Genomic DNA, 19,702 nt, shown 5'->3' with positions numbered 1-19,702 from the left:
AACCCAAGAGATCTCTTAACTAGTAAAAAGAAAAGGAGTACCTTAGAGACTAACCAATTTATTTGAGCATGAGCTTTCGTGAGCTACAGCTCACTTCATCGGATGAAGTGCATCATGCATCATGCATCCGATGAAGTGAGCTGTAGCTCACGAAAGCTCATGCTCAAATAAATTGGTTAGTCTCTAAGGTGCCACAAGTCCTCCTTTTCTTTTTGCGAATACAGACTAACACGGCTGTTACTCTGAAACCTCTTAACTAGTAATACCCTGGAATTTAAACTATGGGGAATCAAACTCATTTGTGATTTTAATACAGAACTTCTTTAATATGATCCAACAAATGTTATCAGGTTTGAGGTGAGTTACAGTATGGGGAACCCTCTGCTAGTTGTCATTGAGGGGTTCCTGGGGTCACAGAAGCCCGAGGATCAAGCAATCCCAGTCAGTTTGTCTCCTGCACGACTGGAGAATCCAGCATCAAGAGACAGAGCAGATGCTATGCTGCTGCATAGGCCTCAGGCGTTTCTTGGTACCAGGGGCCCTGGAACTAGGGGTGCAGTAGCACCCCCAGCTTGAAGAGGTTTTCCTGATATCCTGGGCTTACAGGTTTGTTTAATACCCTTCAGCACCCCCACTATACAAATTGTTCCAATGCCACTGCCTGGTAAGGAGAGATTTCCCTGCTGCTGCTGTTGTACCATTGAAGGGGTCAGCCTTAATAGCCCAGGCACCAGTACCAGGGTCGATAACCCTTGACTAGGGTTCTGGGCAGTGTCTCTTCACAGGGGATGCTTTGCCTTGTGCTCCTGCTTGTTTCCTGATGGACAATACAAGGGACTTTTACCTCCTAGAGTGGCTTGGCTCCTTTGAGGAATGTGGTCTGTGTTTCTTTCTCTGCACTGGACAAGGGGCTCAGGGCTGACTCTCCACAATGTCTGGAGGGTCACTCCTAACTGAGCTAGAGGTACTCCCTACCTGCCCGCAGCAGGAAGGTGTGACACTGGCAGACCAGGTGCCAGCTCAGGCCAAAGCCCCAGGACACCTCACTTGTGTATTAATATAGGTCAAAGTGATTGTTAAATGTATAAGATTGCAGTTGAAACGTCATGAAAACAAACGGGACGTTACTTGCATTGGTTTTACTTATCTGCATCCGGTTATAAGGTAGTAGCAAACGTTTACGTTGTGTATACGCCTGGAACTAAACAACCCAGCAAACAGGAAGACGCCTCGGTGGCGTAGGCGGTGACTCCGTGGGTGCCGCGGGGCTGCAGCATCCATGAGGAAAAATTAGCAGGTGCTCCACCCCCACCAGCAGCCAAGTTTCCCCCGCCTGAAAACCTTCGGACTGGGGTGGGGGAACCACTGACCCACAGAAAATACCAATCGCGGTCCACACAGCCCCGCGCCTCCTCTGCCCCCGCGCTTTTCCTCCCGCCCCCTTGCCAGGCCTCACCGTGGCTCTTCCCTTTGCGGCGGCCGAGAAGCGCCAATTGGCTGATGTTTCCGGCTCTCATTTGCATGCCGCGGGTGATAGGCTGGCGGGGCGGCCCCGCCCGGGGCAGGTCGGGAAGGCGGCGGGCATTTTGAATGGTCGCGCGGCGGCGGGCGACTCTCCATCTCCCTTCAGCAGCGCGCCATGGCGGGGCCCGGCCCGGCGGGGCTCTACGAGAGGTGAGGCCGGGGTTGCCGGCAGGCTGGGCTGGCGTCAGCGCCGCGGGCTGCCCGGGCCGGGGCCCTGCGTCTGCCCTGAGGCGCTGGGAGCGGCCCGTTTCCCTCGCTCCGCCTCAGTCTGGCGTGTGAGCAGGGACAGGGCTGGGGCCCGGCTGGGTTCGCCGCTGATCGGCCGCTGTGCGCGGGAGAGCCGACAGCCCCGCCGGTCCGCGGTGGGGCTCACGGAGCTCTACTGCCATCTCCTGTCGTACGGAGGGGAAACTGAGGCACGGAGCGGCTACTTGCCGGAGGCCACCCAGCCGCGGAACCTGGCATGGTCCTGGGCCAGTGCTCCTTCCGCTGGGAGGCGGGGCTGGTCTGTGATTGCTCACAGAAATCCCACCCCTGCTCTATGTCCCAAACCCTGACTGCTTTGTGGCCGGCTGGTGTGGCACCTTCTCCCCGCCCCTTCCCTCCAACACTTCCTCCTTCCCGTCCTGAGCCATGAGCTGGCCCTGCAGAAACCAGTGACATGTCTGAAGTTGCTTCTTGCTGCCTCCTTGTTTTGTGCTGCTGTGCACACGTCTGTCACAGACTATTACTGGAGGGCCTCACGCTACCTGGTTATGTAGCCTAAACTGCACACTGGGCTGGGCCCCTCACTCCCTCTCCCCACCCCCAGCTGGGACTCCTGCACCTGCTTCAGCCAGGCTTCCCCAACCATTTGTTACCTTCATTCCCTGCACCCCAGCTCATATAACAAGTAGGGCTCCCCGTCCCCCTGCAGCAGGGTAGGGCTCCACTAATCCCAGCACACAAGGAAGGGGCAACTTCAAAGGTGACAGCCCCACCCTTAAACCCCCAACTTCCTCTGCTACACCACATATTCCCCAACCTCTCCTGTCTTCTCCCCTCCTACTTCCCCAGTCCTTCACCTGAGCCCCCCAACTCCTCTTCCCTCCTCTCCCACCCATTCCCATTTATCTACCTGCCATAATACTCCCATTGCTTACTACAGACCCAAACCCCTCTTCCCACATACTCGTGCATCCCTAATCACCGTCCCCTCCCAGTGACCATTTGGGAGTATTCTGCTGTACTTAGATTACATTTCCACAAAATAGAAATCGCCCTTTGATGGAGGCAGACTAGAGCAGTATGCCTGCTTTTTTTCACTTCAGATATTACTCTGGGTTGGATTTGAAGAACAGTGTGTGGGGTGGTGCACAGATTTGATAACTACAACATATCCTCACAGACAACCAGGTCCTGTGATATGGAAATGTTCACTAATTCTGTAGGTGTGTAAATGGGCATGGGAGCTGTAGTGTGCAAGAGTGGAGGCGCAAACTTTTTCAAATAACGTTTTGTTTGACCACCACCTCCCCAGGCTGTTGGGTGCCATGTGCTCTGTTGGGGTACCCTCAAGTGTTTTTGACCCTGGTGTGGTGATCTGAGCCCTGGTTTTGATCTCTATCTGTGGGCAAAAAAAGTTGACAGACTGTGTCAACTTTAAGAAAAGCTGTTTTGGTTTTGGTTTTTCCTTAGCGATCTCTGGGTCAAATGCCCCCAAATTTGGATAATTGATTGTATCCTGTGCCCCCCAAGAGGAACACTAAATTTCAAGGCAATCCGATTAACTGTGTGGAGTTTAGAGCACTTAAACAGTCAAGCTTTTAAACAGAAAGCTGGTCTTCACCTTAACTATGGCAGAGTAGCTGTTCTGCTATAATGAAGTTCTTGGGCAGTTAATATATTCAAATTGCTATACAAACATCAGACTTAATTATGTTAAAACAAATGGACTTATGCATGTTTGTGTTAATTGTTTGACTCCTGCAAACACTGCTCCTTTGTTTTGTGTTCTACAGGTATGTGACTCAGGCAAAAGAAGAGGCCAGGAATGGAAATCTGGAAGAGTCTCTTAAACTCTTCAACCTTGCAAATGAAATTCATCCCAGTGAAAAGCTGAGAAGCAGAATCAAAAGGCTTGAGGAAACACTTGCAGAGCTGGCACTTGCCACAGAGGAAGAGGAGGGATTCGTGGATGTATGTAACAGTGGTCTAATGATCTATGGAGAGATGCACAACAAACTCTTTGAGCATCAGAGAGAAGGCGTGGCCTTCCTATACAGTCTCTACCGTGATGGAAGGCAAGGAGGTATATTGGCAGATGACATGGGTTTGGGAAAGACTATCCAGATCATTGCACTCCTTTCTGGGATGTTTGATGCTGAACTCATACAGTTTGTACTGCTAGTCATGCCAACCACCCTTGTTAGCAACTGGATGAGAGAGTTTACTAAGTGGACTCCAGGACTGAGGGTGAAAGACTTTCATGGCACCAGCAAGACTGAGCGTAACAGAAAACTAGAGAGAATCCAAAGAAAGAATGGCATAGTGATCACAACATATCAAATGCTGATCAATAACTGGCAACAGCTTTCTAGCCTTAGTGGACGAGAATTTGTCTGGGACTATATTATTCTTGATGAAGCCCATAAAATTAAGTCCCCATCTGCTAAAACCACTAAATCTGTATATGCTATTCCTGCAAAAAATCGCATCCTCCTCACAGGGACACCAGTCCAAAATAATCTGCGTGAGATGTGGTCCTTGTTTGACTTTGCATGTCAGGGGTCCCTCCTAGGAACAGCGAAGACCTTTAAAATGGAATATGAGAATCCTATTACAAGGGCAAGGGAGAAAGATGCGACTCCAGGAGAGAAAGCACTTGGACTTAAGATCTCTGAAAATCTAATGACCATTATAAAGCCATACTTTCTCCGAAGAACTAAAGAAGACATACAAAAGAAGTACAATTCTGACAAAGTTAAAACCCATCTTCCTGAAGATCAGAGTAAGAACATTGCTCCTGTAATGCCCTCTCTTACCAGGAAAAATGACTTCATTGTGTGGGTGTATTTAGCACCAGTTCAAGAAGAAATATACAGGAACTTTCTCTCTTTGGATCATGTGAAGGAGGTGTTAATGACAACACGGTCGCCTTTGGCTGAGCTGAATGTCTTAAAGAAACTATGTGATCACCCCAGGTTGTTGTCAGCACGAGCATGTAGCCAGCTTGGCTTGGAAGGAGGTGGTTACCCTGAGCAGGATGATGAGAATGAAGGGGGTGCATTTTCAGGAACTAACAAAATTGATCATCTCTCTGATGAGATTCTGATTCAAGAGTCTGGAAAATTGATGTTCCTCATGGGACTTCTAGAAAGGCTGCAAGAGGAGGGGCATAGAACTTTGGTATTTTCTCAATCAAGAAAAATGCTGGATATCTTGGAGCGCATTTTAACTCACAGACATTTTAGGACCATGCGTATTGATGGAACAGTGACACACTTAGTGGAACGAGAAAGGAGGATTGGTGTGTTTCAGAGTAATAAGGATTACTCTGTCTTCTTGCTTACTACACAAGTAGGTGGTGTTGGCATAACCTTAACGGCAGCTAGCAGAGTGGTGATCTTTGATCCCAGCTGGAATCCAGCTACTGATGCCCAAGCTGTGGACAGAGCTTATAGGATTGGACAAAAAGAAAACGTAGTAATTTATAGGCTGATTACCTGTGGTACAGTAGAAGAAAAAATATATAGGCGACAAGTCTTCAAGGATTCATTAATAAGACAAACTACTGGTGACAAAAAGAACCCATTTAGGTATTTCACTAAACAGGAATTAAGGGAGCTCTTTACGTTGGGAGACACTCGAACCTCTGCAACGCAGATTCAGCTGCAGTCCTTGCATGCCACCCAAAGAAAGACTGACTTGGAGCTGGATGAACATATTGCTTATCTGCACTCGCTGGAAATGTTTGGCATTTCAGATCATGACTTAATGTATACACGAGAAATAGCTCAAGAAGAACAGGCTGAAAATGAAGACGCTCATCGGTATATTCAACAAAGGGTACAGAAGGCCCAAGAGCTGGTCCAGTTAGAATCTCAGCTCAAAGACCAATTGATGGGGAGAATCAAAAGTGATACTGAGGGAGCATGGCTGAGACCAACAGTATCATCTTCACAACCAAAAAATAAATCACCAGAGTTTAACACAAATCACTTTATTTCACCACCTGTATTAGTTGAACCTGCAAATGATGAAGCTGTTGATCTTACAGAGGATGAAGATGTTGCTAATGTCAGTGCTAGAATGACAAGTTTGCTTATTGTGGATTCAGAGGAAGAGAAGTCTGCACAGGATGTGTCTAATATGGATGTTAATGAATTGCATACTAGCAGTAAGGTATTGAAACAATCCAATATACATGAACCTGAACAAAAACTTGATCCAAATTTTATACCTTCTTCCCTTGGAGTTTACTCATTTGTTAACAAAGAGAGTCATAGTCCTGAATCAAGAAGACACTCTCATCGCTCACAAAGCATAAACGATGTCCAAATTACCTCTTTGCTGTTTTCACAGACTTCGTTTAATGGATCTGTCTTTGCCGATGATGCTAAAAGATACAGAAATGCGGAAATGTCACTTCAAACTCATGATCCTTGTGACCCAGAAGATGATGGGAATGAAAATCCTGAGCTAGCTTCTCCAGGAGCATCCAAAAGTCTATTGAATGTCATGTCAGAATTCCCTAGTGGACTCCAGAAGTCTCATGTGAGTGAAGCCAGTTTGGAGGCTACATCTGTCGCATCTTCTCAGTATCAGGCTGACTTCAATCTTGTTTTGGAAGACTCTGAAGATGGACAGCAAGACGTCTCAAAAAGGGAAAAATTACTGGAGTACACAGAAAACACAGGCTTTCATCTCCAAGTAGGAAACCATGGTAGTTCTGCAATGAATTCTTGGGTAAGAGAAGATGATGACAACTTTGGGAATTCCTGTAACGTAGCCATGGATAACCTAAATGACTCTATACCAGTGAGTGAAGCCTTGATGGAAAGTGGTGATGACATGCCTATTGGCAAAAAGAAGCGGGCGAGAAGAATTGTTTCTGATAGTGAAGATGAAGATAATTCAGTCATGATTTTGGATGAAAATCCGCCTGAAAAAATGTCCTCTCCCTTAAACAGCCCTCTATGTCCATCTCTGATGGGGATTAGTTCATCTACTCCTAAATGTGATAAATCTATAGTAAACCCCATTTTTTCCCCAAGAGGAAACAAGTCTACAGCTTCTAGAAGATCTCTTATTATTGCAGTGTTGGACGAGGTTGAGGATATTGAAGAAACCATAGGAGCTCTCAGCCAAACAGAGGATAGTGATGAGGTACAAGAAGAACTTGTGGTAGAAGAAGCTGAAGAGCATAGTGTGGAGCCTGAGGAAGAACCTATTGGAGAAACACTTGATACAGAAGGAACAACCAGTTATTTAGATGATACAGAATCTGTCATATCTGAGGCAGATGATATTGAGGAAGAGCCTCAAGAGGAATCGACTGGTGATCCTGAGCTGCTATCTGGTGAGCAAATGGACTGCTTTTCAAAGGAGAGTGCAGGCCAGAAAGATAATCCGACTATTGTAGATTCTCTTCATGCACCAGATAATTATGATGCCCTGATAGAGTGTGGGAAGAAACTGAAAGACAATGGAAAACTACAAGATGCATTGAACTGTTTCCTGCAAGCTCTTGACATAAAAAATGGAGATCCTGAAGTTATGCTTATAACTTTAAATTTGTATAAACAACTATCGCAGAGGTGAGGACTTGGTTACAAGTCAATTCCCAAAAGAACAATCGCAAACCCAATCTCACTTTTTCTGAGGGGAAGGACCCAAAAAAACCACCTTTTATCTAAGCTACCGAATTGACTTGGATAATGGACAAGATTTGACTTTTTTAAAAGGCTGGCACTGACAGAAGCTACAGTGAGGTGAGACTAAAACTACAAAAGAGACTTGGGAGGTAAACATACTCAATTTTTTTAAAGAGGATAGAGCAAATTTTACAATTGCATCTCTGAGCAAGGTATTGTTTCAAGAGCAGTTTGTAACTTCCACTTGGGTGCTGGAGAGAAGGGTATTTATTTTGCATGCAGTTCACAAAGGCAAAAAGTCACTAATTGTATGTTTAGAAAAATGTTTAAAGTTTAAAAAAAGAGAAACAATTACTTTCTATACTCCATGTCTGTCTTACTTGCAGTATACTAACTTGCCTCTGTGTTTTATACTTTTCCCTTCAAGTTTGGTCAATACATTTTGTCCCTCCGTAGACCAAGTGAAGAGGGAGGCTTGATTACTAAAGCATGGAAAACTGTTAGGCTTCACAGTTGCAGCCTATGTCGGTCATTGAGGCATCTGATTTAATGCTGGGAAACTACTGTTACTGCTGAGCCCCTGAACTGGGCTAGTACAAGGGTTCTATGGTACCCATTGCTACTCACTTGTGTCCCTGATGTTATGCCTCATTAACTATGTTAGGAGTGCTGTGTATCTGCCCCAAACTTCCCATGGGGGGATTACTGAACTTTTCATCTTGGCACAGACACCTGCAGAACAGTCAGGAGTAGCTTCAATCCATCCAGCTACTGCTGTGGATTTAAGTTGCCTTTCCTGGGAAGATAGGAGAGAGCAAAGCACTGCCACATTGGGAGCATCTGGTGGTGGGCGCAGGCTGGTACACTGTCTTGGTAGATGCTGCCTTGTCCTATGGCTACCCCTCTAGCTGTTGCGGAGGGGGGATGTGGGACAAGAGCTCTTTTCCTAAATCCTTGTAGCCAAAATACACGTTTGTTGTAATTGAGCTACATCCCTTTCCAGGGTTAGGCTCATGCTCTGACATGAACTTAAATGTGGGACTAGGCAACAATCTGCATGTCCCCTCCCACAAGAGGCTCAAATGAGGACAAGCCTCCTGGCTGCTGTGCCCCCTTGCAGTCTGTTTGGAAGATCAGATGTGCCTTCTCTCCATACCACATTAAGGGGGGCATCTGTCTGAGCGTAGTTACTAAAGAGTCATTCACTTGTTTATGGAATAAAAACAAGGAGTCCTTGTGGCATCTTAGAGACTAACACATTTATAGGGGCATGGGCCATAGCCCAGTTTTCAGCCTTTGCTTAGACAGACCAGCCCAACATCCAAGCAGGAGTTAACTTAAATTTCACTTGTGTGGACTGCATTTGTAGTTGTCTTGTGCTGTGAGACAATAGGTCTGTGACTTTTGCCAGAGATAGTGAGTAGCCATGCATCTTGATGATCAGTCTCTGAAAACTAGGCACAAAGATGTCCTAAGTTTGGTTGCCAGTTTCATAGATTCCAAGGCCAGCAGGGACCATTACGATCTGCTCTGATCTCCTGTATAACACAAGCCATAGACCTTCCCCAAACCAATTCCTAGAGCAGATCTTCTAGAAAAACATCCAATGTTGATTTAAATATTGTCAGTGATGGCGAATCCATGACCCTTGGTAAATTGTTCCAAATGGCTTAAAATTACACCTTATTTCCAGTCTGACCTAGTTTCTGACTCTGGAGTATTGACAAGGAAATTTAGCTGGGTTCTGGATGTCCTCGTTTCCTAAGAGAAGTGCTGTACAGCAGTGGCTCTCAACCTTTCCAGACTACTGTACACCTTTCAGGAGTCTGATTTGTCTTGCATACCTCAAGTTTCACCTCACTTAAAAACTACTTGCTTACAAAATCAGACCTAAAAAGACAGAAGTGTCACAGCACGGTGTTACTTAAAAATTGCTTACTTCCTCATTTCCACCATATAATTATAAAACAAAGTAAGTGGAATATAGATATTGGACTTACATTTCAGTGTATAGTATGTAGAGCAGTATAAACAAGTCATTGTCTATATGAAATTTCTTTGTACTGATTTTGCTAGTGCTTCTTATGTAGCCTGTTATAAAACTAGGCCAATATCTATATGAATTGATGTACCCCCTGGAAGAACTGTGTACCGCTAGGGCAGGGGTCAGTAACCTATGGCACACTTGCCAAAGACAGCACATGAGCTGATTTTTTAATGGCACGCTGCTGCCTGCTTTGTCCCCGGTGCTGGCCCCGCTCAGCCTGCTGCCAAACTCAGGCCAGCAGTGTGCTGAGGGGGGCCGGTGGCCAGGACCCCGGCAGGCAGCAGCGTGCCATTAAAAATTCTGCCCGCTCCGGCCCACTCTTCTCCCCCACCCCCACCCCACGACCCCATGGGGACAGGGTGAAGAAGCTTGGTTCTGCGGGCTACTGCTGCAGGGCAGGCAAGGTCCCCTCTCCCCTGCCTCTTCCCCTAGTATGCTGGGTTCTTGCCCCTCCTTCTCTCCCTCCCTGCCCTTGGTCAGCTGATGGCCCTTGCCAGGGAGGGGGAAAGAGGGAGGGGGAGAAGCGGAGCCAAGCACTCCCTGCTTCAGGGAGGAGGCAGAGAAAAGGTAGGGACGGGGCTTTGGGGAAGGGGGGGTGGAATCAGGGCATATCCCCTCCAGCCCCCTGCTGTGAGCCGCTCTGGGCAGGGGGCTGGGATCACCCCCATGCCCCTAGCCCATGCCCCCTGCACCTCCCACGACCCCAGCCCTGACTCCAGCACCCCACACACATAGCCAGCCCCCCCACGCCCTGACTCCTGCACCCCCTCACATGCCCCCAGCTCTCTGCCCTGACTCCTGCACCCTCCACACTCCATGCCCTGACTCTTGCACCCCCCCACATTCCAACCCCCACCCTGAGCACCAAACGAGCTCTTGCACCAACTGGGAGCTGCCCAGGTAAGCACTCCACACCCAAACCTCCTGCCCCAACCCTGAGCCTCCTCCCTCATTCTAGGTCTTGGCCAGGTCCTACATCCCAACCCCCAGCCCTATGCTCAGTGCACTCCCACCCTCTGCTCAGTGCAGAGAGAGAGGAAGAGAATGGGCTAGAACCAGGGAGAAGGTAGATACCCACTCTATGTAGGCAGGGCTGGGATCCCAGACCGGCGGCGGGCTGAGTGGCAGTGGGCTGAGCTGCTCAGCCCACTGCTGGTCTGGGGTCCCGGCTGCTGGCCCCCCTCAGCCTGCTGTCAGTCTGGGGTTCTGGCTGCCAGCCCCTTGCCAGCGGGGGTGCCGGCCACAGGCTCCACTCAGTCTGCTGCCAGCCTGGGTGAACGGAACCCCAGGCCAGCAGCAGGCTGAACAGGCCAGCAGCAGGCTGAACGGGCCGGCGGCATAAGATCAGCATTCTAATTTAATTTTAAATCATAGAATCATAGAATATCAGGGTTGGAAGGGACCTCAGGAGGTCATCTAGTCCAACCCCCTGCTCAAAGCAGGACCAATCCCCAATTGTTGCCCCAGATCCCTAAATGGCCCCCTCAAGGATTGAACTCACAACCCTGGGTTTAGCAGGCCAATGCTGTAAATGAAGCTTCCTAAACATTTTGAAAACCTTGTTTACTTTACATATGACAATAGTTTAGTTCTATAATATATAGACTTATAGAGGACTTCGAAAAAATGTTAAAATGTATTACTGGCACGCGAAACCTTAAATTAAAGTGAATAAATGAAGACTTGGCACATCACTTCTGAAAGGTTACCGACCCCTGCTCTAGGGGTATGTGTACCCCTCGTAGAGAACCACTGCTGTACAACCCTGCTTCCTGCATGTCTGTGGTAAGTATAACAATCCTGGTTCTTAGAGGTGCACAAATAGCTTGTCCTAACTACACAAGTCAGTGGTAGAGCCAGCTAGCTGCACACTTAGTATCATAGTACCTGTGTGCTTATCTAACCCATCTCCCATATTAAATAATGTGGCCCAAATTCTGCCCTGGAACATGTGGACAATTCCTGCACCTTCAGTGGAAATTACAGGTGTGGGTTGGAGATCAAAATCTGGCATGTGGTTGGGGGGGCAGGTGCTAGCTACTTCTCACTCATCTATGCCCTTCTGGCTTGAGATGGCTGTCTATTCCATGCAATCCAAAATTACTACTACTGTGTCATCTAAGCACCAAGCAGAGCCACTGTGCCCTGACAGCAATGAATTGCACTGCTCCACTCTGGTACTTTCCTACCACTCAAGGCCGTCTCTGCCCAACTGTACTTGGTTTCTTTCCTTTTGCACAAGGAAGGAGTGAAGAAGGGACATCCAGGGCAATGCAGAGATGCCAGTGTGAGGAAAATCATGTCCCACATTGCAAAGGGTCACTCTCCCTTATTGTGTTATGGAGAAGGTTCATTGTGGCAGTGGAACACAAGAGTCAGAACCACCATGTGTCAGAAGTACAGTAACCAAACTTCTCTGCCCCCAATTGCCAAATCCTCCCATGGGCATCTGATGTGCTTCCATCACACCCCTACTCCAGTTGCGAAAACTGTCATCTCTACCCACCCTCTGTCCTTCCCATTCTTCAGTGGCTTTGCTCTAGTCACTGATAATGCATCGCTGTCTTGTCACCATTCCTTCAGCAGAAGGTGTTCCCCAGGTCCATTGCAGAACAGTTAGCTGTAGATCAGAGGTGAGCATACTATAGCCTGCAGGCCACATTGGGCCCACAGGACCATCCTGCCTGGCCCTTGAGCTCCCGGCTGGGGAGGCTAGCCCCTGGACCCTCCCCCGCTGTCCCCTTTCCCCCCCCAGCCACACAGGCAGCGCTCTGGGTGGCAGGGCTGCATGCTCCTGCAGGGCAGTGCAGCAGCGTGTCTGGCTCTGGGCAGTGCAGCTGCCAGACATGCTGCTCTGAGCGGCATTGTAAAGGGGCTGGAGCCAGGGGGCAGACAGGGAGCAGTTGGATAGGTGTGGGAGTCCTGGGGGGCCTGTCAGAGGGCAGTTGGATGGGGTGGAGGTTCTGGGGGGCCGTCAGGAGACAGGGAACAGGGGGCAGTTAGAAAGGCATGGGAGTCCCAGGGGGCAGAGGTGTGTATAGGGATTGGGACAGTCAGGGAGCAGGGGGTGGAGTCCTGGGAGAGGGCGGTCAAGGGACAAGGAGCAGGGGGGGTTGGATGGGTGGGGGGTTCTGAGGGGGGCAGTCAGGGAGTGGGAAGTGGGAGGGGTCAGATAGTGAGCAGAGCCAGGCTGTTTGGGGAGGCACAGCCTTCCCTACCCGACCCTCTGTACAGTTTTGCAACCCCACTGTGGCCCTCTGGCCAAAAAGTTTGCCCACCCCTGCTGTAGATGGTTCTTCAACAGCTGAAAAATCTCTTGGAGTACCTTTCAATCAACAGCTACTATCTGCCCTATTAGAACTAGTTCAAAGGCCAAACTAGATGCAAAGGGGTCCTGTCACTGCAGAGGCTACTCACAACTGAGCTGGCCTGCTTTGCAGTGTTTCAGCACCATGTTCAGTTAAGCTTGGTTAACTAGAGTTGTATGGTTTTTATGTTAATTTGTGTTCTGAACCACTTGTCTCACTGAGAATGACCTTAGTGAGAAGCATTGTGGCCATACTACTTCATAATGTTACTGATGTGAATAGCAAGGACTCTTAGGCATGTACACAACTAGGCCTCCTAGCTTGAGTAACTGAGTGAAATATTTTGTAAACCAAGCAGTGATGAGGTGGGGCCTTGAGATGACTTCCCATCTGGAATAGGTCATACTTAATGCAAAAGGTGCTGACTCATTCTATTCTTAAGAACAGTGCTGGTGGTGGAATCTTTGAGGGTTGAATTCAGGGGAGGCCAGATTTCAATTCCCCCTGAGAAACCCAGGTTAGGGAAAACAGACTGCCTGGGTCTAACATTTTGCTACATGTAACCTTTGGAAAGGCAGTCTTCCCTCCTTTCACAGCTCCTGCACCTAAGCTCTTGCCTCCAATAATGCACAAAGCCTGTCTGAAAGTATGGCCAAAGTGACAACTTTAAATATGCTTCTATTCCCAGCACCAACATCTACACGGCTGGCTTCTCATTTGCATGTTGCTAAAGCAACAGCCAACACACTAACAAAGTACTCTATACATCAGATTCAAGAGATAGGAAACAGATTACAAATATGGGTTTGTAAGAGGGTTGCACATTTAATTGCTCCTGGAGGCTGAGCTCTAAGTTCAATGCAGGTCTGGGGAGTGTGCACTCTGGAGGGTCTGAGGGGGATTGGTGGGAGTTTGGAGAAAGGGTATACAGCTCTACCTACATAAGTAATTAAGTGTGTGATGCTCTAGTCACAAGAGTCTAGTGACTGCGGCTTGTGATGTATGTGGGCAACAGCAGAGGGTGCCAGAGAGCTTCCTCTGCCTGCAGTACCAAATGGACACTCTGGGGCCTTGACTTGAAATCAGGCTTTTCTGGTTTTTACCCAGATCAATAGGATTTTGCCTATTAATGCTTGGAACATCCCCTGACATTTTGGAATTGATCAGATGTGGTTTTCAAAAGTTATCACCTTACAGACAAATGCCATTAAACTGAATGTAGGGCCTCACTCTGGCTGGCTAATTAGTGATCATAGCAACACTGGCTCGCAGACACTTCACCCAAAGGATGTTTAACACAAGTCTCTTAAGCTGATTTATACTTGGGTATTTATGGCACCTGTTAGTGCAAACCATTTACAAAACTAGTCCAGATTCCTGAGTCCTACATATCCCCAACCCTAACAACTCCCACAACAAATCTGCTGGGAAGTTCCTATTCACTGTATAGAATTGTAAGTGTCAGCTTCACTCTTTTTTATATTTTATTTTCTCCCTTCAACCATAATTATGTGGTATCCAAACTTCGTTTTGACAGGAGGGTCTGTGTACACTGGCTTGTCCATACTGCTGACTGCCAAGGCAAATGCTGCTTCCTGGAAAGGTCCCACCATAGAACCTCTGGTCATCCAGCCCAAGTCTCCCTGAAAGAGTCAACAAAAATGGTCAGGTCTGAGTATCCCATTTCAAAACATGCCCAGAGCTGCATTGTGAGACAGAGTGCGTAACATTTCTATAAAGCAGAGAGAAAAATCCAACAAACAGGGTTTTTAAGAACAAATAACCTTCTTCCATTCAGTGCTTGGACCCTTAAACTTTGCAGCTGTCTACTACTGCACAGATGTGTGTGGAATGAGAGTATCATCAGATACTACGGCAATGTGTTCAGAATAAAAACCTATAGAAAATAGAGCATAAGAATGGCTAAACTGAGTCAGACCAATGGTCCATCTAGCCCAGCATTCTGTCTTCCAACAGTGGCCAATGTCAGATGCTTCAAGGAAATTAACAGAACAGGGCAATTATCAACGATCCATTCTCTGTCATCCAGTCCCAGCATCAAAGTCTTAGGGACACCCTCAAAATGGGTGCATCCTTGGCCATCTTGGCTAATAGCCACTAATGGACCTATGCTCCATGAACTTATCTAGCTCTTTTCTAAAATTTAGTTATGGCCTTCACAACATCCCCTGGCAACAAGTAGCACAGGTTGACTGTGCAGTGTGTCAAGAAGTAATTCCTTTTGTTTTAAACCCGCTATCTGCTAATTTCATAGGGTGACCCAGCTTCTTAGGTGAAGGGGCATTTAACACTTCCTTACTCACTTTCTCCAAACCATTTATGATTGTATAGACCTTTATCATATTCTCCCCTTAGTTGTCTCTTTACTCCTGGAGGAATACTGTGCCAAAGTATTAAAAATTCTGCACCAAAAAATTTAAAATTCTGCACACAATATTTTAAAGTTCTACAAAATTCTGCACATTTTATTTGTCAAAATAATGCAATAAAATCATGCCAGTTTCAATTATTTTGGTAATTTATTTAAACTACAATACAATGGATGGAGAATGGGAGTGCAGAGCACTGGAAGAAATCCCCAAACCCCCTTTGTCAAATAATAATGTAGCTAGGTTTGACCCTTTATTTCTAGTTATTAGTCAACAAATATATGCAGCCATATGGTCAGTGTTACATCATAGGCAACTGAAGAGCAAGTGAGGGCTGGGGACTCAAATTCACAATTTATATTGGTTACTGACCATTTCCAAGAAGGTAAGTACCAAACAGGCAATGGAGCACATTTTGATAGGAATTTTTTTTTCAATCCAAAAAATTTAGACCAGTTCTAGTCACTAAAGCACCTTAAGAATTTATAAGGCCATACTGTCCTTTACACCACTCTGGCAATGTAAAGGAGCCTTAAAACTTTTACACCTGTTTTATACTCCTGGGGGAATTCACAAAGACAATGGGAACAATTCACTAAGCAGGCAAGCTGCTACATTCTGCTCTGCCTCATGCCTACCTCCTCAGAAACACCCTAGAGCCCTGCCTCTCCACACCGAACGTGCCGCAATAGCAAGCAAGAGGGACAGAGTGTCTCTCTCCCTCTTACATGCATGACTGCTCAGCCTCCAGACCCCATCCCAGTGGTGATTTACGTTTCTACCAGCTGCTCCAGGCGCCCGAACCAATCTGCCTGCGCTGCCAGGGAAGGGCACATGACCGCTCTTGTGGATTTCCCTTTGTTTCTCCATCAGAAGTCATTTTTCTGTGGGGAAGCAAAGAAATCCCAATAATTGATGAGGAGGTGTCAGTACCTAGAGAGGAAAAATGGCTTTTGTAGGTGAGCCAGCCACTCCCAGTCCCTATTCAAGCCCAAATTGATGGTGATAAGTTTGCAAACGATCCGTCACTCTCACAGGCCTTGGGAGGCAGACCAATCCTCACTTACAGACAGCCCCCCAACCTGAAGCAAATACTCACCAGCAACTACACACCACACCACAGAAACACTAACCTAGGAACCAATCCCTACGTTGCCTTCTCTATCCCCATATCTACTCTAGTGACACCATCATAGGACCCAGCCACGCCATCAGAAGCTCATTCACCTGCACATCTACTAATGTGATATATGCCATCATGTGCCAGCAATGCCCCTCTGCCATGTACATTGGCCAAACCAGACAGTCTCTATGTAAAAGAATAAATGGACACAAATCAGATCTCAGGAATGGTAACATACAAAAGCCAGTAGAAGAACACTTCAGTCTCCCTGGACACTCAACAACAGATTTAAAAATAGCCATTCTTCAACAAAAAAAACTTCAAAAACAGACTTCAAAGAGAAACTGCTGAGCTACAATTCATTTACAAACTTAACACCATCAATTTGGGCTTGAATAGGGACTGGAAGTGGCTGGCTCACTACAAAAGCAATTTTCCCTCTCTTGGTACTGACACCTCCTCATCAATTATTGGGAGTGGACAACATCCACCCAGACTAAATTGGCCTTCAGCATTGGTTCTCCACTTGTAAGGTAACTCCCTTCTCTTCATATGCCAATATATATTTATGCTTGTATTTGTAATTTCCACTCCATGCATCTGAAGAAGTGGGTTTTTTCACCCACGAAAGCTTATGCCCAAATAAATCTGTTAGTCTTTAAGGTGCCACCGGATGACTCCTCCTTTCTGTGTATTGTTAGACATACTTGCTGACAAGCATTTTGAAATAAATTACTAAAATAACTGAAACTGGCGTGATTACATTGTGTTATTTTGACAAATAAAATATGCAGAATTTTAAAATATTGTGAGCAGAATTTTAAATTTTTTGGTGATGAATTCCCCTAGGAGTAAAAAGCTAGAGCTAGTGTTCTGTCAAGGGGGTCTGGCTATGGATTGAGTTTACTGAGAGGATCAGACTAATGTGGAGTTGAAGTACTTTGAGTGCATACTGTAACACCCTCCTCTGTGACAGAGCATTTCCCTGCAAAACCAGATTGATGGGGCAGGTGGAGAAATACGGCCCACCCAAAGACTCTTATTTCAAGGAAAGAGGAAGAGCAGGAGATCCAAGAAGTCCATAAGAGACTTCCCAATGCAACATCATTTATCCGCTAAGTGCTATGACACCACTTATAAGTACTATGGAACTTGGTAGATTTCCCAGAGTCCCAGTCTCCTGCTAACGACTAGATTGGGATGGCCAAATTTACTGACTCTCCGAGCCACATACGATAGTCTTCCGAAGTTCGAGAGCTGGGCGTGCCTGCCGGTGCTTCAGCCCCAGCAGGTTCCTTCTGCAAGGATGAAGCCCCAAGACCCCCCTGCCCCCTAGCAGGGCAAAAGCTCCTAGCCCCACCACTCTGCCACAGGCAGAAGCCCTGAGCTCCCGCTGCCCCAGTCTGGTAGGCAGAGAATGGGGGGACTGAGGGTGGGTGCGGGGCTTCACGAGCCACACTTTAACTGTAAAAAAGCCACATGTGGCTCACGGGCCTCCGTATAGCCACCTCTACACTAGCCAATGGTGCCTCCCTGACATCAGGTAGTCCACCTAAGAGCTGTCAGCACAAGACTGACAATCAGTGAAACGTACCCCTTGTCTGGCTTTATCTTCACTGTACTGTGAGGCTACTTCACTGAAGCGCACTCCAGACTTCAGTTTCTCCATGGCCTCCATGATTCTGCTGTGCTTTTCACACAGGATGTGTCTAACCTAGAATGCAAAAGCAGAGAGAAGTTACATTTTGGAGGCTCAGCTCAGCTCCCTACAAAACAGTCATTTTACTGCAGTTAACTGATTAGGCTCCTGTCAGTGCCACTGTGCCCTGACTGCTGCAGCTCACAGCGTGTTTCTCAGTAGAGTTGAGTCCATTGGAGGGCTTCTCACCTCCAGCCCAGGACATTCAGTTCAATTGCTGTCCCAAACAGCAGCCAGGGCAGAGCCAGGCAGTCCTCTGCCCAGCCTGTCTCCTGCTGCTGCGAGTGGCACACCAGCTTGGCAGCAGCCCAGTCCCAAGCACTGCACCCAGGCCCACTGCCCTGTCACGCAGGCAGACTGCACTTAGCAGCTGCCTCTGAGAGGCATCTTCACCCCCCTGGATCTTACTGGGCAGTCGAGGGTTGCCGCCATGTGGGCCTGCACGAACCCCTGAACCCCGGAGCCAGGCCGAGCCCGAGCCCCAGCCCCTGCCTGGGCGCCCACAGCCTGTGCCTCGTGCCGCCTAGGCACACCACGTGCTTGGCGGAAGGCGGCAGCTGGGGAGATGGGCCTATAGCCCCGCTACCCCTCCGCGCCCCACTCACCTTCACAGAGCTGCCGCCGCCCTTCGGGGCCGGGGCCGGGGCCTGCCTCTCCCCACTGCTCGCGCCGCCAGCGGCTCCTCCTTGGGAACAAACCAGACCGTCATTAGCCGGGCGCGGCTCCTGGGGTGGCACCAGGGTCTGCCACAGACCCGGGCCCGCCTGGCGAGGACACGGGCTGCCCTGGGCTGAGGGAACGGGCGATGGTCTTCCCAGCAGGGTGACTCCCCATCCCCCTCTATCCCTCCCCCGACCAGGACGCGACAGCCCGCCGCCCCTCCCCGCGCCTCGGGGCGCTACAGCCCCCCGCCTCACCCTTCCCTCTTTTCCCGCCGCTTTTCCCTTTGGGGGGCATCTCCGCAGCCAGGAGCCGCGCGCGCGACGCCGCTGGGAGCGCGAGGGCCCCGCTCAGGCCCCAGCCGGCGGCCGAGCGCGGCGCGCCCCGAGCCCGGGCTGTCCGCGCTAAGTGCCTGGCGGCGGCGGCGAGGCGCCTCTTCTCGGGGAACGGCTGCGAGCCTGGGTCGCGGCACAGACCCCGGCGCGGGGAGCGCCCGAGACCCCCGCTCGCTCCTACAGCGCCCCGGCCCCGGCCCGCGCCCTGCCCCTCCCCCGCCCGCCGAGGGCGACCAGGCCTCCCGGCCCGACTGTTAGTTCTTTGTCCCTCGGTCGGGAGCCCACTTGTCCCGGCACTGCGGCCGTGGCCGCTCCAGGCGCCTTTTTTGTTTGTTTTGTTCCTCCTGTCCCGATATTTTGTCCCTTTCATCTGGTCACCCTACCCCGCCATGGGACTGGCCCTCGGCTAACGCCCTTCCCCCGCTGCCTCTCCCCCCACGGGACTGGACCCCGGCCAGCGCCCTTCCCCCGCTGCCTCTCCCCCCACGGGACTGGACCCCGGCCAGCGCCCTTCCCCCGCTGCCTCTCCCCCCACGGGACTGGACCCCGGCCAGCGCCCTTTCCCCGCTGCCTCTCCCCCCACGGGACTGGACCCCGGCCAGCGCCCTTCCCCCGCTGCCTCTCCCCCCACGGGACTGGACCCCGGCCAGCGCCCTTCCCCCGCTGCCTCTCCCCCCACGGGACTGGACCCCGGCCAGCGCCCTTCCCCCGCTGCCTCTCCCCCCACGGGACTGGACCCCGGCCAGCGCCCTTCCCCCGCT

At 49.2% G+C, this 19,702-nt stretch overlaps 2 protein-coding genes across 2 annotated transcripts; one reads left to right on the top strand and one right to left on the bottom strand.

Annotated features, from left to right (window-relative positions):
* The first annotated feature begins 1,555 nt into the window (after positions 1 to 1,555).
* Positions 1,556 to 7,719, top strand: ERCC6L (ERCC excision repair 6 like, spindle assembly checkpoint helicase). The gene is made up of 2 exons (XM_073360624.1): positions 1,556 to 1,674; positions 3,525 to 7,719. The coding sequence occupies exons 1-2, from the start codon at positions 1,640 to 1,642 to the stop codon at positions 7,324 to 7,326; spliced, it is 3,837 nt and encodes a 1,278-aa protein (XP_073216725.1). The 5' UTR covers positions 1,556 to 1,639; the 3' UTR covers positions 7,327 to 7,719.
* Positions 7,720 to 14,046: 6,327 nt separating this feature from the next.
* Positions 14,047 to 19,148, bottom strand: PIN4 (peptidylprolyl cis/trans isomerase, NIMA-interacting 4). The gene is made up of 4 exons (XM_073360623.1): positions 18,864 to 19,148; positions 18,552 to 18,631; positions 17,842 to 17,961; positions 14,047 to 14,377 (listed from the first exon to the last, which is right to left on the bottom strand). Exons 1-4 carry the CDS (start codon positions 18,901 to 18,903, stop codon positions 14,219 to 14,221), a joined length of 399 nt encoding a protein of 132 aa, XP_073216724.1. The 5' UTR covers positions 18,904 to 19,148; the 3' UTR covers positions 14,047 to 14,218.
* Between the last annotated feature and the right edge of the window lie 554 nt (positions 19,149 to 19,702).

This window comes from Lepidochelys kempii, chromosome 9 (assembly GCF_965140265.1).
Source record: "Lepidochelys kempii isolate rLepKem1 chromosome 9, rLepKem1.hap2, whole genome shotgun sequence".
NCBI lineage: Eukaryota > Metazoa > Chordata > Testudines > Cheloniidae > Lepidochelys > Lepidochelys kempii.
Note: the sequence above shows the minus strand (reverse complement) of the source record. Positions and strands in the feature narration are given on the sequence as shown.

Bases quoted from the DNA above. Each gene is read 5' to 3' on its own strand.
- ERCC6L (XM_073360624.1), top strand. From the start codon at position 1,640: ATGGCGGGGCCCGGCCCGGCGGGGCTCTACGAGAG. The intron at 1,675-3,524 runs GTGAGGCCGGGG...TGTGTTCTACAG, and splicing joins CCGGCGGGGCTCTACGAGAG to GTATGTGACTCAGGCAAAAG.
- PIN4 (XM_073360623.1), bottom strand. From the start codon at position 18,903: ATGCCCCCCAAAGGGAAAAGCGGCGGGAAAAGAGGGAAGG. The intron at 17,962-18,551 runs GTGAGTGGGGCG...TTTGCATTCTAG, and splicing joins GCGGCGGCAGCTCTGTGAAG to GTTAGACACATCCTGTGTGA. The intron at 14,378-17,841 runs GTACGTTTCACT...TGACTCTTTCAG, and splicing joins AAGATAAAGCCAGACAAGGG to GGAGACTTGGGCTGGATGAC.